Genomic DNA, 26,476 nt, shown 5'->3' with positions numbered 1-26,476 from the left:
TAATTCCGCCAGCACAGGGCTCAAGCAAGAGCCTATATTGAGACCTTCACTAATCTTGGATATTGGGATGAAAAAGAAGAGAGGAATGGGGATAGTGGCTACATGGTATCAAAAGAAGTGTTCGGCAGGAGTGTTCTGCCACAAAAGAAGTGATGTGGGTGATGGAACTAAACGTAATTTTATAAGGAATATGGAAGACCGAATAAAGAAGATATGCACAGAGAAAGGGGAAGAAGAAACCAAGATTAATAGCCTGTGGGAACAACTAGAAGAGAATGGCTATGAAAAGAAAGACAGACACAACATCAACAGAAGAAGGAAAGAGATAAAAGAGAGAGGACTGGAAGAGAAGGAAGAAAAAGAAAAAGAGAGATGGTTTGGTATAAGAAGTATGGGCGATGCCACAGAGAAGATATGCAAAGTGCTGAGGAAAGTGGGTATAAGAACTTACAGGAAGGGAGGACGCACTATTTTAAGTATAGCCAGCAAGAAGAATGAAGAAAAGAGAGAGGAGGAAGAGGAAGGGGTTATCTACGAGGTGAAGTGCAGAGGATGTGAAAGTGTATATATAGGGGAAACGAAGAAGAGACTTAAAGACAGGTTAAAGCAACACATGGATGATGTGAGATTGAAGAGAGACAGGAATGCCATATTCAAACACACTAGAGAAACAGGACATGAAGTTGAATGGGATTCGGCTAGGCAAATAGGAAAAGAGAAGAGAGAACTAGTGAGAAAATGGAAGGAGGCCAAAGAAATAGAAAAGAAAGGAGAAGACATCATGAACTGGAATGGAGGGCTCAAGATAAACAAGGAATGGAAGAGTGTGTTAGAGAAAGTTGAAAGGATGAAGAAAAGGAATGAAGAAAAAAGAAGTATGAAGAAGGAAGAAAGAAGAGAAAAGAAGAAGACCAGAGGAGGAGGTATTCACCCATAACCAGAAAGGCAGGAGGGGTGGGGGAGTGGTGAGCAGGTGGTTCTTAGACTCTTGCTGATCTTGACCTGCCAATCACCTGTCAGTGTAGTAGACCCATTAGTCAACAACTGTCAGGAGGTGATATGTTTAATTCCTTTGTAGAAATCTTCCTAGATAAGGACTGTCAACTTGATTTGTTGTTGTGTGGCTTGTGACCCTGCTATGTGTATGTAATCTTTCTGTGTGTAGTTTATTTCATCATTTTAGTTTAGTTCTTCGTCTGAGGAAGACCCTGATACAGGGTCGAAACGTTACGTGTTAAGTGTTTTTACCTTAATAAACTGCCTTGGTCAGCAACTTATTGGTTTCAATATGGAAACAAGGCTTAATTATAGTAAAATATATATATATAATTGCTTCCAGTGATCTCAACCAACAATGTGCAGAATTTGCAATCCCGTCACTCTGTTACACGGCATTTCCCTTCTGTGACCAGACAAGGGAGAAGGCTTCCCCTCGGAGAATTTGCCGCGAAGAATGCGAGATACTGGAGAACGATATCTGCCGAGTGGAGTTTGCCATTGCCAAGAGACATCCCCTGATAGGGCAGAAGCTGATGCTCCCAGATTGCAACGACTTGCCACCAATTGGATCAAAGGAAAGCGAGAATTGTTTGCGGCTGGGAGTGCCTAAGCTGACTCAAGTTGTTGATGGTGAGTCAGAGTTTAAATTTTAAGCCCTTAGCAATCTGATAGGAATAGGTAATATTACCAATGCTTCTTAATTTTGAACTTTGCTACAAACTGATTATTTTGACAAAACATTTAAACTCTTTGTTATACTAATTTATACAGAAAATCTCTTTCACAACACACAGCAAAATGCTTCCAGTTGGTTAAGTTTTTCTTTTTAATGTTTCTGTTTAACTGCGGGAAGAAGGTAGAAACCAAAGGACATTGTCAGTGGCATATTCTAAAAATTTGACCTGGTTTACATAACAATTCTTATTTATTGTACATATTTATTATATATTAATTAGATATAATAGAAATAAACACCATTGCAGAAGTCCGACAACTTCAAATTTTCCGGCAGTTTGTATATGTTTGAAAAATGGAGAATATGCCACTGGTCACTATGAAGGAATCATTTTAAAGTTTCGATAATATGAAATTCACATATTTTTATGTAAAAAAATGTTTTTTTTTAGTACAAAATTCCCAAATTCATAGTTGGTAACACTATGTGTTTTCAATCCTGCTTCTCAGAGAAGCTATTTTTTCTCAAATTTCAATTTTTGATCATAATATTGAACGTAATATCTTTGAATATTCACTGACCAAGTACCAAAACAATTACAGAATCTTTGCTAATTCGATTTCGTGTTTCTCGTGCTGGCCCCCATGGCAGAGTGGTTAGCACATCGTGCTATGATGCCAAGGCTTCCGGATTTGAATCCTGGCCTGGGCATGGATGTTTGCGAGTGTCCATTCATCAATTTCATCATATCGTCACTCATCCCGATCTTTGCAAATTATCCAAAAATGGCACAAAAAGTGAAGAAAAATAAATCAAATCAATCAATCAATCGTGTTTCTCCAACTGGAAGATATATGTCCTTAATGCAAATTATGTGATTCTCAAAATGTATGACATTTACGATGTTTTCCAAATTCGTCCCAAATGCCAGACTTAAGACTAAAATGCCGGACATGACTAGGAAAAGGAGGATGTCTGGTAACCCAATTTCAATTTTGCAAGTAGAGTTGAGCTGATAACATTTATCATATTAAAAAATTGAAACAATTTTTAAAGTTTTTCACAATAGTTAATTGTGTTCCACTGCAACTGCAACATATCAATTTATGAGTTTTTTCTTTAATATGTTGTTGATGATTTTGCATCTTTCTTTTTAAAAAATGGTTGAAACATTGTGCGAATATATAAAAATGGGTATCATGAAATAATTGTTTACATAAAGGCAATTTGGTAGATATTTCTTCAGCTTTTTTTTTCCAGTTTTGAGAACAGGTATTTTTTAGGTTATTTTGAACATTTTTTATGGTTTTCTGCAAAGCACTGGCATTTTTTAATATGTTTTATGATTTTATGTATTATTGAATATATCTTATTATTAAGGGCATGCGAGACAGTCTCCGCCCGGCTTTTCTCTCCTAGTCAGTGTTGCCAACTTAGCTCTCTTGCAGCCAGTTCTGGCTCTTTCCTGCACTTGTTTGCCTGTGAATTGCGGCACCCGCCCCCGTGCCTCACTATGATACCATCACTGGTTCCATCCCACATAGACCAACTTTTGCCATGATTATACATTTTGCACGTGACGTTATATTGGCTGTGTTGCCCCATCCCCTCTTATATCCCCAGCTACTTTTTTTATAGTGCCATGTTGATGTGAAATTGGCATAATATTGTTATCAGGGAATCTTTATTTTCGATTTCGTACGACCATGCCGCCCGATTGAGATGGTGAAAACTAAGAATAAATTGTCATCAATTTAGAGTTAACGGTAATAGTAGCGCCCAACTCCTTTAACAACTAAGATTACTCTAGGAAGCACTTCATAAATCTAGCTCCTTGAAAGTTAGTTTTAACTCCATGTAAGGTGAAATTTATCTCTCTTATGCGCAACATGTTTGGCAACAGTGCCAGGAGGCAAGGAGAAATGCATTGGGCATATGGGAGTATTTTTTGATTTGTCATCTTGGGAATATCAAACTTTCGATGGAACAGAAAATGATATCAACGGGAAGAGGGCAGTTTGAAGAAGTGATTGCCCAGCAGAAAAGTCGAACCTCCCATTTGATTAGCTGTAACTTGATGTTGAAGTTGATTCCCCATAAGGAATACATGGGATTCCGAAAATTCTTATTAGTCATATTTTTTACAGGTCGTATCTAGCTTAATAATCAACTTTGAAAAACTCTTCGGCCTGCCACATGTGGAGAAATTCGTACTCTCTTGTACCCCCATGTTTTTCTTCAGTAGCGTTGCCCAGTCCGATGATATTCAAATAAATGTACACATGGTGCGTAACTGTATCTCCTCGCCTTAATGCTCGCCCACACATAAGAATTCAATATTTCCAAGAGACACAGTAGACCTATGGCAATGGCTCTTACCCTTTTGTCAGGTGACAATTTTTATTGTGCTGGCTGTGAATTAATTCCAGGAGACATTGCTTGCTTTCAGTATGTTCCAGTTGTTTCAGTGGAAGTAGAGGTGCTTTCCCATGTAAAAGTCTTTACTAGCAGACTGTGGACAATCTCTTTTATTTGGGAGTCTCCACCAAATGTTTGTTGTACTCTTTAATTCAGATTTATTGTTCAGTTTGTGTTTTTAATAGCAATGCAAGATAAAATTAATTTTTGTAAATTGAATTTAAATTGTATATGCTTGCCACTTCTGCAAACTTTTGTGTTTTTTTAGAAGGAGTGTGCAGGTGACTTTACCCTATTTCCAACATTTTGCACTGTCACGTATTAAATTGCTCTGTGTAGTAATCTGCTTACCTGTTACTAATAATAGGGAAATCTTTATAAAAAAATATTGATTATTTTTTTTTTAATTTTGGTTCATTATTTTTACTGTTTTTAAACCAAAAATTAATTTGTAGCAGTTATTAGATCATCAAATGTCTTGTCCTATTGATAATATTTTTTGTGTTAATTAGAATGTTAAAATAACCATTCTTCGATTGTCAAATTGTGATTGAGATTTGCGACAAAATACTTCCAACTTGTGACTGATGCTGGTCAGTTCTCATTAATTTGGAAAAATCTTGGAAAAAAACGAAATTGAAATCATGGAAATGGTAGGATGTTTTCCTTACAGTATTCAAAACCCTGTTATAATTGAGGAATATTAAATGTAAGGAACTTTAATGCATGTAACTTACATAATTTACTTCATTGTTCAATCAGAGCACTTGTGCTTTTGGGGCCGAGGAGAGGAGTACCGGGGTATAGCCAGTCAGACAATAAGTGGACATAAGTGTGAGCCATGGAACCACCAGTTCCGGATGCAAGTGTTAGAGTACCCAGAGCTGATTGGAGGCCACAGCTACTGCCGCAACCCAGGAGGCGTTGAGTCCCATCCCTGGTGCTTCGTAAGTGACAGCCAGCAGGTGAAGAAGGAGCCATGTGACATTGTGCAGTGTGGTAAGCAATTTTTATTTGCTCGTTAGCAAGTACATGAATTAATTCTCAACACTTTATACCAAATTTTATTTAAGGCATGAATTCTGTAAATTTTCTTTGTTCAATAAATTCAGGTGTACTTAACACCAAGGTCTAAAATTTTATGTATGTAAAATGGGATGTTAGTTGGGCATTGAAATGTGATATTACTTAACGAAAGATCACAGTGATGTCTTAATGGTTGTGAAAATGACTTGAATATATCTCTGAAAAGAAAGATCTAGAGCCCGACGGGCCAAAGAATTAACTTCAGCAAACTCAGAATTTTCACCTCCAGTTGTGGGACTTTAAAGGGGGGAAAAGCTGTGTTGCTACATGCAAGCATTTTGTCCAGTCATAATAGACACGTTTTGCTGTCAACATGCACTCTTCACTCAAATTTCAGAGAGAGGCTTGCTACAGTTCTGCAACCATTAGACTTTGGCCTTGTTGAGGGTGCCACCTGTTTCGAAAACAACTCAAAGCTAAAAAATTGGCAATGCAGAATACCACAAGAATTTCCCCTCACCATGACCACCATGACAACTGGAGAAAGCCGATTGGTTCATGTGACCCTCCCTGGCTTTCGATGGAAAAGACAAAAATAAAATTTTGAAGTTTGCTCTTTCGCTGAACAGGCTTTAGATGAATGGCATACGTCAGCAAATTACTTCTTGCCTAATGTTGAGCAAGCCACCACTGGCTGTGGTGGCTCAGTCGGTAACGTGTCTGACTACCATGCTAAGGGTCCCAGGTTCGATCCCCAGCCGGTTCAAATCCGGGAACTTTTCTAACGATGACCCAGCTTCGAATAACATGGGTACCTGGGGGAAACCCTGGGGGGTAAAGGTGGTCAGGGGCATGATGCTGATCACATCACCCCCACTCACGACCGGATCAAGAAAGTGTGGGGCGTTACCCCCACACACCTTATATGCCTTCATGGCATGGTGTTATGCACAGGGGAGCACTTTACCTTTTACCTAATGCTGAGCTGTTGCCTTGGTGACAAAGCACATTGAGTGGTTGACTCATGAACAAAGATATTGAAGGTTCTGACAAAAGCTTAATGAACAGTTGGCATAAAATTGTAATTTTCTTTATTTTAATTGTATTGCTGTTGTTAATTTTTAATTACAGTAGAGCACACCATTATGAAAAGTATTCAACATAATATCCACTTTTATATATTTTTCTCTTAGTTCCAAACAATCACGTCAGGGTTTCTTACAAAATAATATTTTCCAAATTATACATTCTGTCACTTAGGTTCAGTGTGTGTGGGGCCCGGGGGGTAATACGTAAACCATTTCATTAACCTAACTCTTTTGCTGCGGGATTTTGGCATGCTGATATAGCTTTCACTCCGTAGTTTTTTAGGGAAATAATATGAATTGCATAAATTTGTAAAAAAAAAAAAAAAAAAAAATTCTAATGTACTGATATGAATTCTTTCCCTATTCCTTGAAAAAAGTGCCATAGCCGGGAATACCCTTGGTGCTAGCTTTTCATTGTTATTGAAGTGGATACAGTGGCATGCCCAAGGGTAGAATAGGTTGGGGGATCATAACCCTCCTTTTGGTCCAGTATTCCTAAAGATAGAAGGAGAATGTTAAAAGCAGGAAAGATAGCAAATTTAGGGCTGACTACTAAAAAAAGTATATGTACCCTCACCCCCTTTCAAAAATCTTGGGCATGCCACCGAGTAGGTAAATTATCCTTGTTGCCATTGTTTACATACACACGGTTTTCATTTGTTCAGAACCAAAGTGAGTTATTTCCTTCGAAAATAATTCAAATGACAAGACACTAGATGGCAGCATGTTCTGGTAATGGTTTTTGTTATGGGGCAACTACTCTCGACACCAGCACTGACGAGAATATTCAAAATCGACTGCAGTCACTTTCCGCAAGTTACGCGTATTGAAGTAAATCAACTGAAGTTGCTTGCCGCAGCGAAAGAGTCAAGTTGTTTTGAAACTTTGAAAACTTTGGAGAATTAGTGTTGATGGCTGGCATTTGTACCTCGGAAGGTGAAATAATGCATTTGTATTAGCATAGCTATTTACGTGGTCATTTTCATCCTTTCTAGTTGACAACCTGTGGCTGTACATCCTCGTGCCATGCCTTGCTGCTGTTGGGCTGATCATTCTGTGGCTTGGCTACTGGTGTGTCCAGCGTCGGAACCACAGTCGCACAAACAAACCATTGATGGGGAAAGTGGTGGGGAACCACCAATTGGAGATGAATGCATTGTTGCCGAAACCGCCTGTCAGAGCTCGAGAATATGCGATTCACAATGTTCATTTTCTTCAAGAACTTGGAGAAGGAGCATTTGGTGAGTTGTGGCATGAATTTCTTATATTCTGTGTTTTCTCCCATGTATGGGAATCAGTATTAACAATTGAATAATTCACTCACTGGGTCATTTCTCACACCTCATCTCAGCTCACTAGTTCTAAAACTTATAGTTATGGTTTCTAAATTTCTTGACATACGATCTTTCTGTATCATTTACTATGAACAGCATCACAGCTCCCAATGAAATTAGCCCCTTAAGTGTGGATGGCATATACATACACCATATGCAGTGTGGAAGGCTTTCTGTTTACTTAGACTAAATTCGACTCCAGGTAGTGTATACAGTGGAACCTCAATTATACTTTCCCTATATTTACATTTTCCCACATAATACATTCTATGTTGAATGTCATAAAATTTTCCTCGAATTTACTTTTTCCCGTATTTTCAACAATTCCAGCCTGGTTTCCTGAAAAACGTAGTATCAAGGTTCCTCTGTTTATTTGCCCAGATGTTGAGAACAGAATCATGTTAGGTGAGATTATGCTAGCTATAGTAAAAACAAAAACAGTAGCAGAAGAGGAGGAAGATGAAAAAGAATAAGAAAGAAAGAACATAAGTTATACAAAAGAAAAGTTGTGTGCTCTCATGTGGTGTTAGAAAACCAAAATATGGCTGAAAAGTGAAGTTTGTTGTGAGTTACACTCGTTTCAAACACTTCCACACTAGAGAGATTTATTCTGCATGACCGTGAAGTGTATGCCGACATGCTATGTATTTAAATACGGAGAAACTAGTACTCACTTTTATCCGCGAAGCTGTTTTTTCTTTTTCGATTAATTTCAAATTTGAGTGGCAACTGCCACCACCCTAGGAACTTGCTGTACTGTTGCTTGGTGTGCGTCTTTTGTTTGTAGTTCTCTGGCTGCCACTAGGTGCGCTGTTGTTAACTGTGCGTCTGGGTCTGTGTCATCTGCTATTTCCGGGCGATAACTGTTGTAGTAGGGGAATCCAAGTGTGGTGCGCTTGCCTGCTATCGATGTTTAGGTCGTGCGGGAAGTGCAATATAGTGTGTGTTTCCTTGATTTTGGTGTCTACGAGTGTGTGGGCAGTGTGTTTGACTTGTACCTTTTGAATTTTATGGCTATTGTATTTGATATGTTTAGCAAGACAAGTAGTGGGTTGGGCTTTTCTCGCATCTGCTAGGTGCTGTTGTATTCTTTCATTGACAGATCTGATTGACCTGCCGATGTAATGTGCCTTGCATTCACACACTGCATCGTATACACCTGGGTTATCAAGGGGGAAGAGGAAGTACCATTTGTGTTTGTTCAGTTTATCAGCTATTTTGGAATTGGGTTTGTGCGCTACTTTGATGCCATATTGTGGCTGGGTTGCTTGCGGATGGGTTAATTGTGGTTGGTTAGGGTGTCTGACCTATATTTCCGCTTTACTGCACCACTTTACTGAATGAACACAAACGGTACTTCCTCTCCCCTCTTGATAACCCAGGTGTATACGATGCAGAGTGTGAATGCAAGACACATTACATCGGCAGGTCAATCAGATCTGTCAATGAAAGAATCAAACAGCACCTAGCAGATGCGAAAAAAGCCCAACCCACTACTGGTCTTGCTAAACATATCAAATACAATAGCCATAAAATTCAAAATGTTCAAGTCAAACACACTGCCCACATGCTCGTAGACACCAAAATCAAGGAAACGCACGCCATAATGTTCTTCCCGCACGAGCTAAACATCGATAGCGGGCAAGCCCACCACACTTGGATTCTCCTACTACAACAGTTATCGCCTGGAAATAGCAGACGACACAGACCCAGACGCACAGTTAACAACAGCACACCTAGCGGCAGCCAGAGAACTACAAACAAAAGACGCACACCAAGCAACAGTACAGCAAGTTCCAACAAGGATGGTGGCAGTGGCCACTGAAATTAATCGAAAAAGGAAAAACAGCTTCACGGATAAAACTGAGTACTAGTTTCTCCATATTTATATACTACCGCGTCTCTCTTTTCCCAATTATGAATGCTATGTATTGTATTTGTTGTGGAATATGAAAGCAATTCTATAAAAAATACTGCATAAAAAGGACACGGCAGGCAAATTCTGGTGTTGTATTTCAGTTAATTTTGTTCAACGGAAATCTCTGCTAAGAAACATTTTCCAGTAGCTACTTGTTTAGAAAATTCCACATTTAAGCTTATCTTTTCATTTAGCATTTTCTTTTTTTAAGAAAAGAAAAATTAAAGTAACTTTGTATATTTCATTGTCTAATATACAAAGAGTCACAAGTTACTCTGTGTCTGCAGGTAAAGTGTTCAAAGGAGAGCTGGTGGGTCTACCAGGAGAGCCCAGTTCTTTGGTAGCTATAAAGACGCTGAAGGAGAACGCAACTCCAAAGACGCAGCAGGATTTCCGCCGTGAGGTGGAGCTGATGACCGATCTGAGACACCCCAACATTGTCTGTCTCCTGGGCGTTGTCATGAAGGAGGAGCCACTATGCATGCTTTTTGAATACATGACACAGGTTGGTACACTTTTGCTATTGCTGTTTGTAATCTAAATAAATTCACACTGAATACTGGAAGAAGAAATACCACGCATAATTTTGCCTCGGTGGCTAAACATGTTGACTACTGGGACTCGCATCGACCTCCTTTGCAGAGTGGTTAGCACATCATGCTACAATGTCAGGGGTCCTGGGTTCGAATCCCAGCCTGCACATGGATGATCTTTGTGAGTGTCCCTTCATCAATTTCGTTGTATCATCACTCATTCTCATCATTGTGATTAGTCCAAAAAGCAAGGAAAGTGACATAAAATAAGAAAAATATGAGAACGTAAATCTCGGTCCATTGTCTGTTAATAATACTCATTGGAACTAATAATACCAATAACACAATACTTGCAGTGCCTGAAATTTATAATTACTCAACACTTCGACACAAATCTTTCTCAAGAGCTAAAAACAGAATGAAATGTAATGTCGGTTCATATTATTGTTACGGTCCACTACTGACTCCTCGTCAGGAAATTAACATTACTAGCGGGCATTCTTGTTTGAACAAATATCATGTATTTCTTGGCTATTTGCTAGTCAAGAATTACTTGGAAATTCATCTCTTAGCGTCACCACATGATACCGTCTCGTGGGATATTTACTGATAGGGAATATAAAAAAGCTCTGAAGAAGGATTGGGACCATATTTAGTATAGTGAAAATGCAAAGCAAGGATTTACTGTGTACAGGAACTGTCGGAGATTGTTTTCTAACTGCTTGCTGCCTGTTTTATGTGTCATTGCTGTGAGAGCTGTGTCATATACACTGAGTGCTCACTGAATTGCGACCACCTACTTAATACTTTGTTGGTCCATCTTTGGCTCGGCGGACGGCCTGGACACAACATGGCATGAATTCCACGAGGTACTGACACCATATATTCCTGATGGCATCCCATAATGAGCCAACTGACATTGGTGCAGGATGTATGGTTCGAAGAGCTTGTTCACAACATCCCACAGATGCTGTGTGTGATTAAGATTGTGGGACTTGGGGCATTCATATGCTGCATCTCTGTGGAATATTCCTCCAGCCAAGAAAGTACAGTCCCGCCTCGGTGGCACCGTGCATTGTCATCCTGGAAAATGCCATCACCGTATGGGTAGAAGTGTTGCATTGTAGGGTGGAAGTGGTCCCCTAACACCTCCTGATATATAATGGATGTCACACGGCAGTCTATACACACCAATGGTCCCAGTCCATGCCAACAGAAGCAACCTCACACCATACAGCCCCCTCCACCTGCCTGTACAGCACTCACCATGCAAGAAGGGTCCATAGCTTCATGCTGTTGGTGCCACACATTCATCGGACCAACACACCTGTTTCCAATTGTCCACGGTCCAATCAGCATCCTGCTGGACCCAAGCAAGATCAAGTCGATTAAGTCGGCAGTGATGCTTCTTGAGGAGTGGGTGGACTGCTCTAAAACTTCATGCGTGGCAGTGTGCGCAGCACAGTTGCGTGGGATATGGGTGTTGTACATTCACTATTGTATTGGTCCCGTAATTCCCTGACTGTGATCGTGTGTTCAGCTGTCATGAGCCGTTTGCTCTCCCCACGGTGTTACCTTCCGTACAACCTTGCAATTCTGCCTCTTGGTAGTCGTTGCACTGTTTTCTTGCCATTCTCTGTACACCTTCACTACACTGGAACGGGTGCATCCAACCAGTGTCGCTGTCTGAGTTATTGATGCACCTGATTCTCGGGCACCCACAATCATGCCATTTTAAAACGACGTTAAATCCTGACTACCTCCCATTTTAACTCGTGCTGTTCGACAAACATGTAGCGTTGTGTCTATACATTCACCACGATACTTCCAGCCGGGGTGGTCATGTGAGGAGAGCAGCTGCTGTACTGTTCCTTGTTGTTTGGAGGGGTGGTTGCAATTCAGCGAGCATTCAAGTGTACATTATTCTTATGGACAAACTAAATACTAAGAGGAGAATAAAATATAAATCTTTCTGTAATTGCTAGTTTCGTGTCATGTGCACTAGAAATTTTACAAATAAAGTAACTATAAAAACAACAGCAACAGCCTACTTCATGTGCATGGAGTATGCGTCATCATAATGAATTTCATATTTGATTCCATTCAGACCCTGCCTTAAAATTCCTATTTTCTGCTGAGTAAGGAGGTCCTGTTTTTGTTTGGCTTAAATTTTTTTGTTACTCCCTCTAGTGTGGATGTCTTGATGGGTGAGGGGCATTAGTCATCCATTCATATTTTCTTCTATGTCCATTTCAGTTGCCCTCCCTATAACTAAGGGTCCTACTAGAGGGGACAACCTTGGCACCCCTATCTCAAATTACATGTGCTGATGAGTCAGTGTTAGCTGCTAGGGTAGTTACACTCACAAATGTAGCCACATGGCTTTGGCTTGGACCTTGTGTAACCTTCATTGTGCAGGTAGGCCTTCCTCAGCATAGAGCATCAGCTGCAAATCTAGATGATTTTGATTCCAGTGATAAACGTGGAACTGCAACCTATTACTATTCCTTGAAAAGAAACAGTTGAATTATGTGCTGGTGGTGATCTACCTACCAACAGAAGCTTCAAATCTGAAACCTTCTTGTGAGTCCAAATACAAGAGACTGAATCTTGAAACTTACGACTTTTGTCTATGTTCCTGTTCAGGTGTATTACTACTACGTACAAAAACACAAAATACGTGGTTAATCATAAACATTTATTTTGTCGCCTTCAAAATAGGCCTCATCAGATGCAACACACATATGCCAACGCTTAACCCAGTCTTCAAAACACTTTTCAAACTCAGAAGACTGTATCGCCCTGAGTTCCTTCTGCGAATTTCCTTTAATGGATTCAATTTATTCAAAATGCCTTCCCCGAAGTGGTAAGAGAAAAAAATCACACGAAGCCATATCTGGAGAATATGGGGCTTGGGCAAGGACATGTGTTTGAGTTTTTGGCCAAAAACTCGCGAACAAGAGTCGACGTGTGCGACGATGCATTATCGTGGTGCAAAATCCAAGAATTGTTTTTCCATAACTCTGGTCTTTTCCGTTGAACATTGTCATGCAGGCACCTCATAACGGTCACATAAAACTCTTTATTCACAGTTTGTCACATCAGAATAAGCAACGAAAACAATGAACATGACCTTAATTTTTGAGCGACTTCGGCATGGTTTTTTGCGTTTTGGTTCATTTTCGAAGTGCCATTCGAAGATTGTTGAACTGTTTGCATGTCATACCCATACACCCATTTCTCATCACCAGTTATGATGCGTTTCATGAAGGTTGAGTCACTAGAGGCTCTCGAAAATCATGTCTTCAGCAACATCCCTGCGATGTGCTTTTTGCAGGAAATTCAGCTCCTTCGGAACAACTCGTGCTACGTTTCACGCCTAACACATCAGTCAAAATGTTGTGAACAGACATGTGTGATATGCCAAGCTCACGAGCCACCTCTCTCACATTCACATGCCGATTTTCAAGCACCAATGTCCTGATTTTTCACACGTTTTCGTCAGTCGGGCATCAGCAGAACGGGGCAAATCACCAACAACTTCCCTGCCTTCTTTGAAAGCCTTGTACCATGCATACGCTTGTATTTTCGACAGACACGAATCACCAAAGGCCTTTTGTAGCATACAGCACACGACAGTCTGTTGGCGACACAAAATTTCAAACAAATTCTTTGCTCGATATTTGTCTCCATTCTGCAAATCGCAGGACACTCGTCAACACAACTAACGTAAACAGCTGCTGTGCACAAACTGATGGATAAATTACTCTACCCCTCTGCATGGTCATTCAGTACAGTGTTGGCATCCTACGGACAAAATGAATTCTCAATACCTCCAATGTGGGACTTTTACCAGCCAAATTCCGGGTCCTTTTTTTTTTACTGAATTTATACCAGTGGAATCTGTTGAATACCACTGATGATGAAATTCTGCAAGAGTTTTCGAACACCAGTGCAGCATATGAACACTAAACAAGTTGCGTGAACTTGCACCAGCTGCTTTGACCTCCCAACTCTGCAGAGTAAAGTGTGGCCTGGGTACTACAGCCTAAATGTCCAGACATGCCTCATATGTCAGCATTTTGGACATGCTCAATCTCCTGCAGTATTTTAAGTAATATATTTTGACTTTAGAGGCATGGTCCTTTTATTCTGTCTCAGTGATAGTATTTTAGTGTCATCTTAACCTTTTATTGAGTTGTCTTGTGTCCTGTTCTCATTACTATCTTGCACTGTTAACTTTCTCAAGATGCTTTTACATCCACTTTTTAAATTTCGTATAAGATTTCTAGATAAAGGGTTTCCTCCCTGTATAGTGCGAAGGGTAAAACATAGGGACATGTGCTGACACTCTCATGAATTTTAATTCCTTCATTCCTTGTTTACTTGCAGGGAGATTTACACGAGTTCCTCATAACTCACTCTCCTCGCTCCGATGTCTCAGCCAGCAGTGATGATGGAACAGCGCATGTACTAGAGCAGCCAGAATTCCTTCACATTGCCGTCCAAATAGCAGCAGGTAATCTTAGCTACTCATTATAGCATAGTTTTAATTGTTCCATTATTTTATCAGAAGGTACACTTACACCCGTTCCTACCAGCTAATGTTTGCAAGTGAAACAAATAAGCATAATGAGTAAAGATTTACATCTGTGAAAGTATTTTTTTTTTAAAACCTTTGGACTAGTTTTAGTACTGGCAGGACAAATGAAACTACTTTATCTGTATCATGGTACTGTCCCAAAATCCTCAAACTGTGATGTTAACGTTATATATATATTCTTAATGTTGTTTTGACCTATGCATGCTCCTTATCCTTATCACACTGTATGAAAGAGATTTTTTTTAAAAAAATATTGTAACTATAGCAATGAAAATCAATTAATACCAAAAAGGGTGATGGAAGCCATAAGATTTCATGGTAGCACATGCACCCTGTAGAAAGGATGTGAAATCAATGCAGATAAAATGGCTATTGGAAAATTAGTATGAGTTTACAATTATTTGTCGTTTTCTCTACAATTTTATTTCTGTGTATGAAACAAGTGTTTTTGATTGTATCAAACTTGAACCTGATAATCTAAAGCACACAAGTTATGAAGAGCATATTTTTCAGGAATATTTAACATTTAATATATGTTATAATTTACACACAGTTTGCTCATTCTCCCAACTTACATGTACACACCTGTTCAAATTAAGTGGCTCATTCTGCATCTGTTCAACCTTACAGTGTGTGTCACTTTATGTGAACAGAAGTGTACAAATGGCACACAGACTAGTTGCAATAATCAAGTTGTGAAAATTGTGGTACAGTCAGTGATTGAACTTAGAACCCTGATATTCAATGCCGGTGCAAATTACAAAACTAATTTCATATTTCTCTTTTTTTCTCCCATTTTTTTTAAATATGAGGAATAAACTATGTACATGTGCCATAAAATTCTAGTCTTGAAATTGCTATAGTACATAATATGTCTTAAAATGAAGGTCTGCGAGAGGAAGTGCACAATTTCCACAAACTAGTTGCAAAAATGTAACAATAAAGCCATCCTTGTGCACTGCCTAATGCTAGGAATGCACATAGAACACATTTTTGATCATTGCTATACTGCATACAATATAACATACACTATGCTTTAGCTAACTTGAACCCCCACCCCCTGTAGTGTTGTCCACTTATCCATTAACACCTTCCCTGAGGCGACATTGTTGGGAATATGTCTATATAGATCCAACCGCAAAATCGTTTCATTACAAATAACGTAAAAAATAACTATAAAAAGACTTACCGCATATTGAAGCTAAGAAAAGCAATCTATATACATATATAGACTGCTGCAAATTGTAAAATGCAGGAAAACACTCATTACAAATATATATATAAATAAAAATCAAAGCAGGTAAAAGGAAACACTCACCGGACAGTAGAAAAATTCAAAATTTTCGCTAACTTTGTAGCATCATCGGTGTGAGGAGAAAGAGACGGAACCGGAAGTTCACAATTCCGGTTCCATCTCTTTCTCCTCACACCAATGATGCTACAAAGTGCGAAAATTTTGAATTTTTCTACTGTCCGGTGAGTGTTTCCTTTTACCTTCTTTGATTTTTACTTAGCCCTTTTGGCCCTCCTTGATTTTATCCATATATATATATATATATATATATATATAAATTATCAGACTGAATGAATAGTAAATATATAAACAATAAATTGATGTCTATAAAAATGACTAATCGCAATACAACAACAGTTAATTTTGAAATACCGTCTGTATATAGATGCTCCACAAATAAAGACAATTTTAGAGAGTCTATGTATAGATCTGCCGCAGTTAATGGGTTAAAGACTTAGCAGGCTTTATGCAGAGGCATGAAGATATGAAAATCCTGGATTTTTCTTGGTGATTGGATGATATTTTTACAGTTGTGGGATGGATCCCAGAAAGTAGACAAAATTTTGTCTACGTTTGATTAGGGTGATTTTTTAGAACAATTTACATGATCCTGGTTTTACATTTGCTATTGGAAGTTGCAAATTCATGCTTTTATTATCAGTCAAGTCCTGTGCAGAATGGAGGTACACCCAACAGCAAAAGAAATAGTAAGCGAATTATCCAGCACCATTTTCATTCAGTCTGTTTTTCACAATGTGATGATTATGAATTAAAATAAAAACATCAATAGGCTGGGAACAATATCTGCTTCGCATCAGCAGAATTCCATGCCTTAAAACAACAAAGCATGTAGAATACAAGAGGATGATAATAGTGATGGACAAATTAGCTATTATTTTCTTTCCCGTTGTCTGTACCTCCAATCTGAATGCAACTTGCAGGCATTAAATACACAATGCTCCTCATTGAGTATGTTTTATTTCTATTGCAGGGATGGAATACTTGTCAAGTCATCATTACGTGCATAGAGATCTGGCTGCACGCAACTGTCTAGTCGGAGATAATCTCACAGTCAAAATCTCAGATTTTGGACTGTCACGAGACATCTACTCGTCAGACTATTACCGTGTTCAGTCAAAGTCTCTTCTTCCCGTTCGATGGATGCCTCCGGAATCTATCCTTTATGGAAAGTTCACAACAGAATCTGATGTTTGGAGTTTTGGAGTTGTCTTGTGGGAGATATACAGCTATGGATTGCAGGTAGTGTCCACTTTTTAATTGGTTTTCTTGACATAACCCTACATCCAAATTGATAATATAAAAACAAGTTGGTACTAGTTTATTACTTGTTGTGTAATATGAGCATACAAAAATGCAAGGTCAAATACAGTTTTGAAATAGGCTATATCATATTTCGAACAAGAATGACTACCAACCAACTGAGATTGTAATTTTTAAAAGAGAAACTCTTTTAAGATTTTATATTTCCCCCCTCATAAAACCAAAGGTTGCACTGTATATTGTTTTATATTGACCTCAATTGAAACTATCCTTCCTCAAGCTTTGCTTTTCCATAAACATAAGTACATGCCCGAAATGGATACTATTTGATAATACCTCAGAACAAGACTCGGTAATTTTCAGAATGTTGAAACTATAGACTTTTCAATTAAAGTTAATTTCAAGCATTGAAAAATTGAGGGCACTGTCTGTCAAAAGATGTCTTAGACATAGACATATGTTCAAATAACGATAGTAAGCATGGAATGAGATTTCTATCAAACCTTGTGCATGAGAAGAAATTATGAAATTCATTGAAATGTCAGCTGATTCCCTGTAAGATCTAAGGGAAGAACTTGCCGTAATCTTGGAAATATGAGGCTTATCCAGAAAGTAAAGATACATCGCATGTATGCTGAAGAGAAATTGTATTTTGCTTAAGTGGCTACACTGGGTTTCACCTTGATCCTCACGCTTTCTCCTTGCATTCATTTAGGAGTGCTATACCAAGCTTTGTTCAAGAAACACATGGTTGAAAATGGCAGTACTGATCCCAAATTCCCTTCAAATGCAAGGTGTGTTCCATTGTACAGTTGCTCTGAGCATGAAGTAAAAATTCACAGGCAAGTTATTGCTGTTTATGGGAACATTATGAATCGTGATGAAGTTTTGCTGTAAATCCTCAGGAGGCAGAACTTACGTTCATGGTGAAGATAGGGGGTGGTCAGCCATCTTTGATCTCTGATGACCTTCTGCACAAAATTGAAGCAATTCATGACTGTGAAATTAAGGTACAGGAAGATGTGCATGCTCTGGGTTCCCAAAATGTTAATGAACGAGTACAAAATGAAACTAATAGGTTCTGTGCTATACTTGTTCATGTTTTATGCAGAGGAAGGAGTTTCTGGATTAGAGAGGTAGTGTGAATTTACTATCACATGCCTAAATCCAAGCAACAGTCAGTCACTCCAAAGGCATCACACACATTTTCACCAAACCAAAAATTCAAAACTAAAATTTCAGGCAAAAAAAATCATAGCTGGGTTTTCTGGGTCAGACACAGCACTTTCCTGGTTGATTCATGACTTTTGGCACAACAATTAATGCTTCTGCATATTGTCAAGACTTGTGAATCAATTTGACAGGCCATTCAAAACAAAAGGAAGGGAGTGTTGACATGCTGCATCTGCCTGCTTCATGATGATGCTTAGGACCACACCGCGAATGTCACCATTGCATTTCTGGGAAGATTTAAGTGGATGTTTTGGACCATCCACTGTATAGTTCGGATCTTGCAGCCATTAACTTTCACTTGTGGGAAACTATCTGACAACGATGATAAGGTGAAAGCTGCTGTGGTTCAGCAGACTTTTTTGACAGGGATCCAGAAGCTTGTTTCCAGACTTACTAAGTGTTTGGATGATGGTAGGAACTACGTTGAAAAGTAAAGTGTGTACAGGTAATTCATTTGTAGTGGAAGTTTTGTAAAATAAGAATTGATGAGAATGCATATTGGTCTTTGCATCTTTACTTTCCGGACATACCTCGTAGGTCTGAAAAAACACAGAGCACATGACCCACTGAAGTCTTCTTGATTTAATTATAAAAACTGACATTGTATAAGTAGCATTATACCTGAGAATGATGCAGAAAGAGTAATTTATTCCTATTGAGCACCTTGTCACATTTTTTTACCTTTCATATTTGAAGGGCTCGGGTGTAAAACATGGTAAGTGACAAAATACAGGTTTCGAGATATTGAAAGTTGATGTTTCAAAAAAATCTGATTTAAAAATTAAAATAAATTTCTAAAGTATTTACAGCAAATATGATTCACTTGTACTTGTACAAAAATGATATTTCATCTGAATTATTTTTGTCGGTGGTGCTACATGCGATTTGTTTGAGGGTTGTTCAAGGAATTGTTGTAGTTATGCTTTACATGCAACGATAATATCAAAATGAGTGATCAGATACCGCTTTATTCAAGCTAACTTGTGATGTCAGTTCAATAATAATATTTTGACATTATACTTTTTATAGCAACCATAACAATTTGCAACACAAAAATGAAAACCTTTAGTAATAATAATAAATTTTATTCAATAAACAATAACCTGAGCTACTTGTTGTAACAAGTTTGTGCTTTCCTATGTCTATGACTGAAATGAACACCATTACAAAAGTAGATTTCATCGTTTTATTACGTTAGTATTTAAAAAAATAAGTTGTGATTGCTTGTGATTCAAAATAACTTCCTTATATCAATATGGAGATCAATATTCGTATATTTTTTATATATATACAGGGTGACTGGTAATTAGATGTATTCCCTGAAAGGGGTTAAAGTAGAGACAATTTGCAATAAATTTGACCATATGATACCCCGTCCAAAAATTAGTAGTTTTCGAGATAATCGAATTTCTTTTGTTTCTTTAAAAAATGACAACTTTTCACATAAAAAGATGAATTGAGAAAAAACTGCTCATTGTATGGAACTTATTTTAGCATTTTCTGATAGCTAACAAATAAGTGGTTCGTTGAAAAATAAGTTTTTCCCAAATAAAAATCACATGTAAGTACCGGGTGGGTCTAAACTTTCAAGTGATGATAAAAAAAGTGCACTCTTAGTTACTTGGCAACGTATTAATAACAAAAATGGTATGTCATGAAGCGTAAAAATTACTTAAATTACTTCCTTGTGTCATCTGCTATCCAACAAGATACAAAAGTTGCTAACATTCACATTTGTGTAAAAGAAATAATACTTCATTCATCTTCATGTGAATTGAATCAATGAACAATACAATTAAAGAACATTACACGTCTTGCTCAAAGTGGGCCCCTCCGTTACGAATGCAGGCACGCAGGTTTTTACGGACATTCGGTCTTGTAACTCGTTATGTGATGGTGTCCTTGATGTGTTGACCAGCTGTTAAGATCCTCTCCCTGAGTTTTTCTTGCGAGTTTACCGGTGTCTTGTAAACTAAGTCTTTCATGTGGCTCCAAATGTAAAAGTCACAAGGCGTCAAATCGGGGGATCGAGCCGGCCAGGGAATCGGGCCGCATCGACCAATCCATTTCTTGGGGTAATTTTCATCCGGACACTGTCGCACGCCGAGGCAGAAGTATGGATGGGCATCATCAACAATCATTTGATCGAGCCATTTTTCCTGCCCAAAATCTTAAATGGCATTACTTATGAACATTTTTTTGAGGAATGGGATGGCAATGTTGTTGAAGGATGCGCCTCTAGCTACAAGACGGGACATGATTTATCAGCATGATGACTGCCCAGCTCGATCCCCCGATCGATTTGACGCCTTGGGACCTCTACATTTGGAGCCACATGAAAGACTTAGTTTACAAGACACCTGTAAACTCGCAAGAAGAACTCAGGGAGAGGATCTTAACAGCTGGTCAACACATCAAAGACACCATCACATAACGAGGTACAAGACCAAATGTCCGTAAAAACCTGCGTGCCTGCATTCGTAACAGAGGGGCCCACTTTGAGCAAGACGTGTAATGTTCTTTAATTGTTTTGTTCATTGATTCCATTCACATGAAGATGAATGAAGTGTTATTTCTTTTACAGAAATGTGAATGTTAGCAACATTTGTACCTTGTTGGATAGCAGATGACACAAGGAAGTAATTAAAGTAATTTGTACGCTTCATGTCATACTATTTTTGTTATTAATACGTTGCCAAGTAACTAAGAGTGCATTTTTTTTTATCATCACTTGAAAGTTTAGACCCACCCGGTACTTACATGTGATTTTTATTTGGGAAAAACTTATTTTTCAACGAACCACTTATTTGTTAGCTATCAGAAAATGCTAAAATAAGTTCCATACAATGAGCAGTTTTTTCTCAATTCATCTTTTTATGTGAAAAGTTGTCATTTTTTAAAGAAACAAAAGAAATTCGATTATCTCGAAAACTACTAATTTTCGGACGGGGTATCATATGGTCAAATTTATTGCAAATTGTCTCTACTTTAACCCCTTTCAGGGAATACATCTAATTACCAGTCACCCTGTATATATGAGTGGTTTTTCAGCTTCACATACACAGGCTCTATTTATTACCTCAGCATGCCAAGTAGAATGCGATCCACTAGCCTCTCTTGATACAGAGCTGTGTTACGTAGGCTATCCAAATTGCATACAATGGCAATATTAGATTTTAGTGATTCAATAAGCAATTTATACATAAAATAGGGACGGCTTCTTTTTTTCAAAAAATTGAAAATCTAAAAATCATTTCTTCGAAAATGAAAAGTGTAAGTACGAAAATTTTTTCGAAAAACAATTTCATTTTCGAAAATCGAGAAACAATTTTTTCGAAAAGGCCATCCCTAGTTTAAATCTCTATCTTCAAGATAACAATTACCGGCCCCTGTGGCGGAGTGGTTAGGAAATCGCGCTACGACGCCAGGGGTCCCGGGTTCGAATCTCGGCTTGGGCATGGATGTTTTTGAGTGCTTATTCATTAATTTCATCATATCATCACTCCTCTCCATCTTCACAAATAAGCCAAAAGTGACAGAAGATGCAAAGTAAAATAAAGCAAATCAATGAAGACACAAATATGACCTTGTAACTTTCTGTTGTATTTTTCTTTAACTTGACATGTTTGTAAATAATGATTTCAATTGTACACAGGGCTTAAGTTTTTAATAGTTTTCACTGATATTTAGCTCTTATGGATTAAAATAGTTATAATTTTGAACCAAGAAGAAGACATATTTTCAATATCAACAATAAAATAATTTGCTTTCATCAAAGTCACACATATCATAAATACGAAAGCTAATTATATTACAAATACGTTTTTAGGTCCACCATAAAAATATTATATAAAAAACTAAACTGTACCAAATAATTGGTATGAATCAGATTAAATTACATATTCCTTAAGTGTAATACATTTTTTACGTTGCTCGTAAGGCATGGTATCTTAAAGCAGGCTTAAATGTGCATACCCAATTAAAAATCGAACAAATTTCTATGTGACTACAGTTATTTATATCTAGTAGAAGAAAAGTATGTGCTTCTCTACTAGATCGCAGTTTACATCCAGGTACGAGAGTAAAATTTAATTCGAAACTCCCGTTATGAGCACTGCTGCATGTAAACAATGGTATCTACAGTAGATACCACGTTTTACATGAAATAGAATGTACGTGGCCATGCACAGTTATAGTGGCATTTTTTTATTGGCATTCATTCTCCTCATTCGTAGTTGGTGGTACATATTCTGGGTCATTATGGGAATCATATACACTTCCTAACTCGTTCTCACCTTTGCTGTTGCCTCAAAACTCGCGAACTTTCCGAGACACGTTGCAATTCTGTAACAGTCGTTTGGCCGCCATCTTTGCTACTTAACATACTTTACATGAAACAACTGGTAGATACCATAACTTTCAACATGTCTCTCTCTGTCATCTGTTGACGAAACGAAACACTTCGAGTACGATTCGACTCCATTTACGATGGACTACACGATGCACACTGTAACTCCAAAATGACCAAAATGTCACTTAACCATGTTTTACACCCGAACCCTTCATTTCACAGTGGAAACTATTTAGATCTGTTTTTTTTATTATTATTATTATTTTTCTAAAGTTGAACTTTGATATAGTTCCTTAGGAAATATTCAACACATTTCATTTTCATTTTTTCAGCCATACTATGGGTACAGCAACCAAGAGGTTATAGACATGATTAGGTCACGTCAGCTGTTGCCTTGCCCTGAGGATTGCCCTTCACGTATCTATTCTCTGATGATCGAATGCTGGCATGAAGTCCCAGGCAGGAGACCGGCTTTCCCCGAAGTCCACACACGACTTCGGTCTTGGGAGAGCATTGTCGGCTACTGCAATCCAGCCGGGCTGAACAGCACAAGTCACAGTGGCAGCACACACCACAGCGGAAGTCAGCGTTCCAGCACGGGGCCAAGCAACAACACAGGTTCCACGCAGCTCAGTGGCAACACACCATTCCAGCAGCAGCAGCAGCAGGGAACCAACACCGTTGCCACCAGCACCATTCAAACACCTTCGTCAGTCGGGTCGTACCCAGTGACTTTCCCAAATCCTCACATGGCGCACTTCAACGGAGGACCCTTGGCTGGGGTGAACACATTTAATAAGATGATGCCACCACAACACCAAGTTGTCATGAACAGCCGGTCCAACCCTTCTAATCCAGCGCAACTTGTGGTCAGATTACCACCACCAGGATCACCATTTGGGAAAATGGAGACGAAAATTTCCAACATATAATACCACTTTGTAAAAATAATATATATACATACATAAAAAGACACATGTAAAAGAAACACTTTTGTATAAATCTGTCTGTGGTGATATTAGCAGATGCATTTCAGTGAGTGAGATTTTTAAAAAAAAGTTAAGAATGAGAGAAAAAATGTATACCAAAGTTTCAAGGAAACATTTTTTATATTATTGAATGAAACCACTTGGTGGTTGATGCGTGAATGGTTCGTGTGCATGTTGCAGTGTTTGTGCATAATATAAATATGGTACAAATGTAATGACTGTGTGTTGTACAATATTATGGTGCACTTGACTAACATAACTTTTTAGAGACTGTCTTGGGCATCCAGTTTGTCATCAGTGTACAGAGTAGCAGTTACAGAAAACAAAACTGTGTGAATTTTAAGACTTTTGTTACTGTGTAATAAAGTATGAAAAATTGTATGTATTTATATGTTGCATTTCTGTTAATTTCGATTCTCTTCTGTTAATCTGTCAACACCTAAAATTTTAGGTGATTTGGAGAATATGTGAGGCCTTCGCCATCACCACATGCAGAATTGTTCCCTGGCCATCTAAATTAATTCATTGTATCTAAAGATATCCATTTGGCGGTTACATGGAGAGAGCGGTAATTAATTCATTCTAATAAACGTACGGTTCATTTTTCCATGCAATTTTTGTTTTTGTGGTCGATTTCGACACCTGTCTGGTAGCTTTGTCAGGCATATACTGTCTTGCTGCGGGTGATGTGGTTCCTTTTTCTCGTGCCCACATGCATGGAGACACTAGTTGATGCGAGCCTTTTTTCTTCTGGTCCTCTAGCGTGGAACTTCTATTTTTGGCCATGCACCACGATTTTGGCACTGTGGGTTCCTGGTGTTGTTGTCAGCATACGTGGGAAGGCATTCGCTTTTACTAGCATTCACACGCAGGCTTTTTCACAGGCACTGATGGTTTGATGGAGGATTGGGTGGGTACGTATATTCCTAATGACAAGAAACTAGGTTTTATTGAGAGCCCCGGGGTTGGTGTTGAGGTCTGTGGGAGTGCTCACTTCACTATTGTGTGTGTTTCATTTGAGAGTCTTTCTTATGTGGATCTTGCTTGCATAATTATTTTGGCACAGTTTTTGTAGTGGTTCTCGTTGTTGAGGTGGCAGGCTAGGTTCAATCTTCTTCTGAGCCAGTGGTATGCATCATGCTCCTTGAGCCTATCTTCCAGTCTGTTTCATCATTCCCACATATTTGCTTCCGCAAGTGCAGGTAATCATGTAGATGCCACTCCTTGCATTGGGGTTGGGTAGTATTGCTTGAAATGGATTAGGTGGGAGGGTATCTTCAAATTGTGCCTAGTGTATTTTTTTAAGGTCAGGGTGCCGGGGACGCTGATCCTTCCCCCCCTCTTTTTTTCTTGTCATTCCGGTTGCATGGAATTCATTTCAATTGCTTCCTCTTCTCCATTCCTTTCTGCAATTAGGTGTCAGGTTCCTTTCTACAGTTCTTGTACAGCATTCTCTCCAAAGCAAGTTTTCAAACATTTAGTAATATTTTCCCCTTTTTATACCAATCCTCTCCACATAGTCTTCCTACTCAATTCATGGTCGACCTGTCCTTCTCTTACCTTCAAGCTGTTCTCTAGACCTGTTTAACCCATCCGCATACCATTTAAATGCCAAATCTTTTGCTATGAAATACCATTTAAGTTTGGCCATCTCCCGTGATGGTTGCACAGCAAGACAAGATGTCAAATATTTAAAAACTATCCAAGCAATTTATGTGAAAATTTTATATATTGAAGTGAAAGTACAGTAATAAGTACGAACATATGCAGTTTACTTGAAACATAAATAGAAACTCACCTAATAGTTATGATCACACACAACTGTCTATTTGCATTCCTCAACCTTTCGTTTTTTTCCTGCCACAACCACCTCTTCCTCACTTTCACTACTTTCACTACATTCTTCACTTTCTCTAACACAAAGTGAATCTCTGTGTTCATCTCCACTTCCAAAATCCACATTTTCCTCTTCATCGCTATCGAAAAGCAACTTTTCAATCGCAGAATCTTCTACAACATTCTTACGTGGCATGTTTGCAAGATGTAACAAATGAAGGTTTGTTTACATGATAAATTACTGAACAAAACACACTTGAAATGGTATGAAAAACTTAACAGCACAAACATACACGTCAGATTCGAAAGATCATACAACCTCTGCCATCTATTGACAGAAAAAGAAACTATGTGATGAAAATCGGGAACCCGTGGATTCGACGACTAAGAATGGCAAGCGAACGTCCAGACAGGCCGTCAATTCGACGACTAGGTATGCGGATGGGTTAATCTTACGATGTTTTTCCAATCAAATAACATGTCCAAATCATTGTAATTCCTTCCACCCAATGATATTGGTTTGTGCTGTGGCTGATATCTCATAGTGGTGTTTCTGATCCTCACTCTTCTTGTCTTTCCCACAACTTGTAAGAACCTAGTCTCAACAGTCTGTAATTTATTGTCTTGTTTCGGTAACAATGTTAAGCTTTTTATTCCACCAGGGACGACCAATTGTTACCGGACTCGTAACTTCTTTCTGAATGCATTGCAGCCACATACCTCTAGATACAGACTGGAAACAATACACTTTCGTTTGAAGCCATGCATCTTCGCTCGCACATAGCCAGAGGGATAGAAATATGGTGGAGCTGCGCATTATAGCTTATTGTTCTAATTATTTATTCCCACTTGTGGAGTGGAATATGTAGAGTTATATCCATCTTAGTAAACTTAAAA

The 26,476-nt window shown here is 38.5% G+C and overlaps 1 protein-coding gene across 3 annotated transcripts in view; it reads left to right on the top strand.

Annotated features, from left to right (window-relative positions):
- LOC146000405 (tyrosine-protein kinase transmembrane receptor Ror-like) overlaps window positions 1-24,124 on the top strand; it is a 597,959-nt gene extending 573,835 nt beyond the window's left edge. For all 3 annotated transcript variants that reach the window (XM_083137999.1, XM_083137998.1, XM_083138001.1), the window contains 7 exons: window positions 1,340-1,629; window positions 4,856-5,092; window positions 7,203-7,448; window positions 9,747-9,964; window positions 14,385-14,511; window positions 16,881-17,149; window positions 23,087-24,124. In XM_083137999.1, coding sequence (XP_082994125.1) covers window positions 1,340-1,629; window positions 4,856-5,092; window positions 7,203-7,448; window positions 9,747-9,964; window positions 14,385-14,511; window positions 16,881-17,149; window positions 23,087-23,686 — 1,987 coding nt within the window. In that variant the 3' untranslated portion in view covers window positions 23,687-24,124. The remainder of the gene's footprint in view (window positions 1-1,339; window positions 1,630-4,855; window positions 5,093-7,202; window positions 7,449-9,746; window positions 9,965-14,384; window positions 14,512-16,880; window positions 17,150-23,086) is intronic.
- Window positions 24,125-26,476: the final 2,352 nt, after the last annotated feature.

This window comes from Lepisma saccharinum, chromosome 16 (assembly GCF_977018435.1).
Source record: "Lepisma saccharinum chromosome 16, izLepSacc3.1, whole genome shotgun sequence".
In the NCBI taxonomy this organism is placed as follows: domain Eukaryota; kingdom Metazoa; phylum Arthropoda; class Insecta; order Zygentoma; family Lepismatidae; genus Lepisma; species Lepisma saccharinum.
This window is presented reverse-complemented; position numbering and strand designations above follow the sequence as displayed.